At 44.5% G+C, this 5,109-nt stretch overlaps 1 protein-coding gene across 1 annotated transcript in view; it reads left to right on the forward strand.

Moving 5' to 3' along the window:
• akap6 (A kinase (PRKA) anchor protein 6) overlaps positions 1-5,109 on the forward strand; it is a 158,542-nt gene that overhangs the window by 120,679 nt on the left and 32,754 nt on the right. Inside the window, exon 16 of the mRNA XM_034859174.1 lies at positions 99-371. Within this exon, the coding sequence (XP_034715065.1) occupies positions 99-371 (273 nt within the window). The remainder of the gene's footprint in view (positions 1-98; positions 372-5,109) is intronic.

Genomic DNA, 5,109 nt, shown 5'->3' on the forward strand with positions numbered 1-5,109 from the left:
AACGCTAGAGCAGGAGGAATGAGAGGGGGGGAGTTGGAAACACAGCCGTGTAAATCTCGCCTGACTCCTTTCATTTTCTTTCTTCTCTCTTCTGTCAGAAAATCCTCTCGGAGCATTCAGCACCCGGTCCGTCGTCGCACCAGAACCGGACCGTCGGAAACACCTCGTTGCTGGGAGGCGGCGGCGGTCGCGACGGCGTTGCCGTGGCGATCCCCCGATCGGCCCTGTCCCCGGTGACCAACTCGCTCCTGGAGCAGCTGGAGGCGCGGATCAAAGAGCTGAAGGCGTGGCTGCGGGACACCGAGCTCCTCATCTTCAACTCCTGCCTGGGACGGGACCGGGACGCCGCCGGGCAGCTCCACAGCTTCAAGGTAGGACGGACGGGGACACGTCTCGCTTACGTCTTTGGAAACGTGGCGCAAAAATGTTGAAATGTCCAAAATGTTGAAACAAACACAAGTAAAACTTATGAGAAAGAACAAGAAGAAAAACAGATGAAACTAAAGTTGCAAAGAATCATTTTGTTGTTACTTTTCTTTAGTAGTTTTCAAATATGTGTCAAAGCTTTGGCCAATCAGAAATGTGCTTTAAAAAAAAAAGACTTGGCTTTGTGTGTGTGTGTGTGTGTGTGTGTGTGTGTGTGTGTGTGTGTGTGTGATGCTAAGCATAGTAGTACATCGTCGTAATGAGGCCCGATGAAGTCAGCGCTGTTTTGAAGCGATAGATGTATAGAGGAAGCAGCCGTTAGTCTTTAAAGCCACGGGACTCTAACAGGATATTAATCAGCCGTATATCACACAGCGAACAGCTAGCTGCGTTGATTAGCCTAGCCCTGGTGTGTGACTGACAACCAAGGACACACACACACACACAAACACACACACTCACACACACGCTGAAGTAGAAATGCAAACAAGAGTGCATTAAGTCATGTATGTATGGAAATGTGCACTTAGAGGTATGCAAATGAGTGACACACATACGCACACAGAGGCATAAATAATTGAATGCATGGGAATAGAAAGATTAGTTAAGTCACTCATAAAGTTGTGAACATTCAGAAAGACACACACAAAACTCAAAGACATGATTTTAGTGAGTGGGGGAAATCAAAAGTGACATTTTGTCAATGTAGATTGAGTCATAAAGGAGCTGAACACAGGAAGCCTTCTCCATGGATTAACCTCTTTAAAAAAGATGTAACTTAATTAATTTAATGGCCACTCCCCCTGAATGCAGGTGTATATTAAGACAGTATGAGAAAGATAATGTGTGTTTTGAACGTTAACGCAGGTAAACATGTTGAGAAGTAGAAACCTAAAATTCAAGTGTGATGCTGAAAGTTAAAGGTTCTCTTTAAAGGGCCCATATTATGGACAAAATCCCTTTTTCTGGGATTTGGGGGTTATTTTATGTCTCTGGTGCTTCCACATGCACACACACTTGAAAAAATGCTAACATCCATGGTGTTTTGAGTGAGATCCGGTTTCTGAATGTCCTCTGATCCGGTTTCTGAATGTCCTCAGATCCGGTTTCTGAATGTCCTCAGATCCGGTTTCCGAATGTCCTCTGATTTGGTTCCTGAATGTCTTCTGATCCGGTTTGTGAATGTCCTCTTATTCGGTTTCTGAATGTCCTCTGATCTTGTTCCTGAATGTCCTCTAATGTCCTCTGATCCGGTTTCTAAATGTCCTCAGATCCGGTTTCTGAATGTCCTCTGATTTGGTTCCTGAATGTCTTGTGATCCGGTTTCTGAATGTCCTCTGATCCGGTTTCTGAATGTCCTCAGATCCGGTTTCCGAATGTCCTCTGATTTGGTTCCTGAATGTCTTCTGATCCGGTTTGTGAATGTCCTCTGATCCGGTTTGTGAATGTCCTCTTATTCGGTTTCTAAATGTCCTCAGATCCGGTTCCTGAATGTCTTCTGATCCGGTTTGTGAATGTCCTCTTATACGGTTTCTGAATGTCCTCTGATCTGGTTCCTGAATGTCCTCTAATGTCCTCTGATCCGGTTTCTGAATGCCCTCTGATCCGGTTTCTAAATGTCCTCAGATCCGGTTCCTGAATGTCTTCTGATCCGGTTTGTGAATGTCCTCTGTTCTGGTTCCTGAATGTCCTCTAATGTCCTGTGATCTTGTTCCTGAATGTCCTCTGATCCGGTTTGTGAATGTCCTCTGATCCGGTTTGTGAATGTCCTCTGATCCGGTTTCGAATGTCCTCTGATCCGGTTTCTGAGTGTCCTCTAAACCGGTTTCTGAGTGTCGTCTGATCTGGTTTCTGAATGTCCTCTGTCTTCAGTCTCCGGGTGAGCTGTCCAACATCTGCACGGCTTTTTACGTCACTAGAGACGAGGTCGCTAACCGTAGCATGCTAGCTCGTTCTCAATGGAAAACACTGCTACAACAGCCACTAGTGGACCAGACTCTCCAAAAATACTACTTCCTGTCCCTGTTCTACTTCCTGTCCCTGTTGTGTCCCTGGTCTAGAAGAAGTCTCCCAGCTGATCCTTCCTTGGACTGACCAAAGCTGAAGAAAGAGTTATCAGCTGATGGGTCTTACCGAGCTACTGAGCATGTGCAGCTCCCAACAAAGATAGGATAGAAGGGAGACATCTCACTCTGGAGATAAAACTAGAGAGATGTCTCACTCTGGAGATAAAACTAGAGAGATGTCTCACTCTGGAGATAAAACTAGTGAGATGTCTCACTCTGGAGATAAAACTAGTGAGATGTCTCACTCTGGAGATAAAACTAGTGAGATGTCTCACTCTGGAGATAAAACTAGTACAATGTCTCACTCTGGAGATAAAACTAGAGAGATGTCTCACTCTGGAGATAAAAATAGTGAGATGTCTCACTCTGGAGATAAAACTAGTGAGATGTCTCACTCTGGAGATAAAACTAGAGAGATGTCTCACTCTGGAGATAAAACTAGTAAAATGTCTCACTCTGGAGATAAAACTAGTGAGATGTCTCACTCTGGAGATAAAACTAGTACAATGTCTCACTCTGGAGATAAAACTAGAGAGATGACTCACTCTGGAGATAAAACTAGTGAGATGTCTCACTCTGGAGATAAAACTAGAGAGATGTCTCACTCTGGAGATAAAACTAGTGAGATGTCTCACTCTGGAGATGAAACAGAGACCTAAACACACAGAATGAAAACCGGATCTGCAGCAATGTGCGGGACAACAAAAATATGTTTTTGTTTTTTTAATTAAACCATGGAAACCTATTCAGGTCCAACCTCAGAGTACAATTAAGACCCTGAAGATGAGCAGAATATGGGCTCTTTAACGTGTGATATGTTAGCTTGGAAATAGTTGTTTTTTTTTGGTTTGCATCACGTTTTGTTCTCACCTTTTTAACTACTTCTTCCAGTTGGAAATGACTGAACGACCCTCCTTCATACAACAGAATGACATGTCACAGAGTTGTCATTCACATATTTATATTTACAGCCATGAGAACCGATCAGTGCCTCATTCAGTCGTCTCACTCTTGGACACAATAGTTTGTTAGTTCCTATAACTTACAGGTGCAATATTTTAGCCATTTAACATTATTATCTGGCACTAAAGGATTGTTGTAACTGTGAATGTTGAGAATGCGAGGCTGTGCAAACTCTATGTGCATTTGTCAAATTATATTTGGAATATTTAGCTCCCATTCATGTCAACAAGATGTTCCACCAAGAGCTCAAGAGATGAACGATGTCCTTTAGAGTGTCAAATCCACGAAAACCGGTCCATGAAGTCGTTTGAACGTGTTTGACCAATGTCATGGTACTTATGCGTGATGCCATCAAACCTCACGGCAATCAGGCGGAGAAGAGCTTATGAAGAAGTCAAGTCGTAATTCGGTCTGTATTGACTGATAAACACACACACACGCATATGCACACACACACACACCGGCTGCCGAAATGATGAAACTGTACAGAAACGAGACTTTATCTGAAGAAAGTGAGCCGAGCCGCTCTTAGTTTTGATCCTTCTCGCAGCTCTCAGTGGGAAGCCATTGATTTCTGGAAGGAGACCTTGAGCTTGGGGAGAAATGAAGATTGGAAATATAGCAGTCATTTCTATAAGGGGGGGTGGGGGGGTTAATGGAGAGAGTGGGGCTCAATTTTAAGAGAAGTCGGCTCCATTTTAGCGATCATTTGTCTGTTTTGGGGCGTTTCAACTCGAAGATGGGTTTGATTTCTGCGCAGCAGCTTACCAATGTACGGCTTTATGAGAAAGCAGCGGGGGGGCGGCAGGGTTCGCGGGAGCACACAGACACACACACACACACACTTACACAATAGATCACAATAGACACACACACATGCACACAAATGTACGGGGACGCTTCAACGAGACAAAATGCTGCGATAGGACCAGCGCTCACTCCAGCCGACACAAACACATTCATATCTCTAACGTAACTTCCCGTGGACTAGCTCATGTAAAAAGTCAAATCTCCCAATAAGGGATTATTAATGTTCTTTATCTCATGTGTGTCTGAGATTTCTGCCACCACACAAACCCAATGGAGGTAAATGGCATTTTAAAAGTAGTCTTCTTAGGGACTACTTTATGAAGAAGAGACAGTCCCTATGAAAGGTGTGTAGATTGTTGTCTGGATTATCCCAACTATGCTGGTTGTGTTTAGCCGCCACAGAGCTCCGGGACGCCGGCCACCGGCGCCAGGTGGTCAGCCGCCAACAGGTGAATGTGAGCCGGCTACGGCCAGCGCCAGGTGACGGTGCTTTCAGGGGCCGTGGTACTGGACTGGAGCAGAGAAAGTGAGCGTCATGCGGCGATGACAGTTAAGTTTAGGCACTGAAACAACTAGTTAAGTTTAGGAAAAACAGATTAGTTTTCATTGAAGTTCATAAATAAGGGTTTTGGCATGGCGGGAAGAGTGGCAATAACGTTATGTACATACATGGTGGATTTGGAAGGCAATTTAAGACTTGTTTGCATGTTTGGTTTTGTTGTGCAACCCCCATAGCTGTAACTCCGTCACAGGGTCCCGCAGTACACTACACTACTCTACATCCCTGCTGCGAGGTGAGAAGTTAAACCCCTGAAAATGAGCAGAAACCAGATTTTTAGGAGGA

This window comes from Etheostoma cragini, chromosome 20, assembly GCF_013103735.1.
Source record: "Etheostoma cragini isolate CJK2018 chromosome 20, CSU_Ecrag_1.0, whole genome shotgun sequence".
Classification (NCBI taxonomy): domain Eukaryota; kingdom Metazoa; phylum Chordata; class Actinopteri; order Perciformes; family Percidae; genus Etheostoma; species Etheostoma cragini.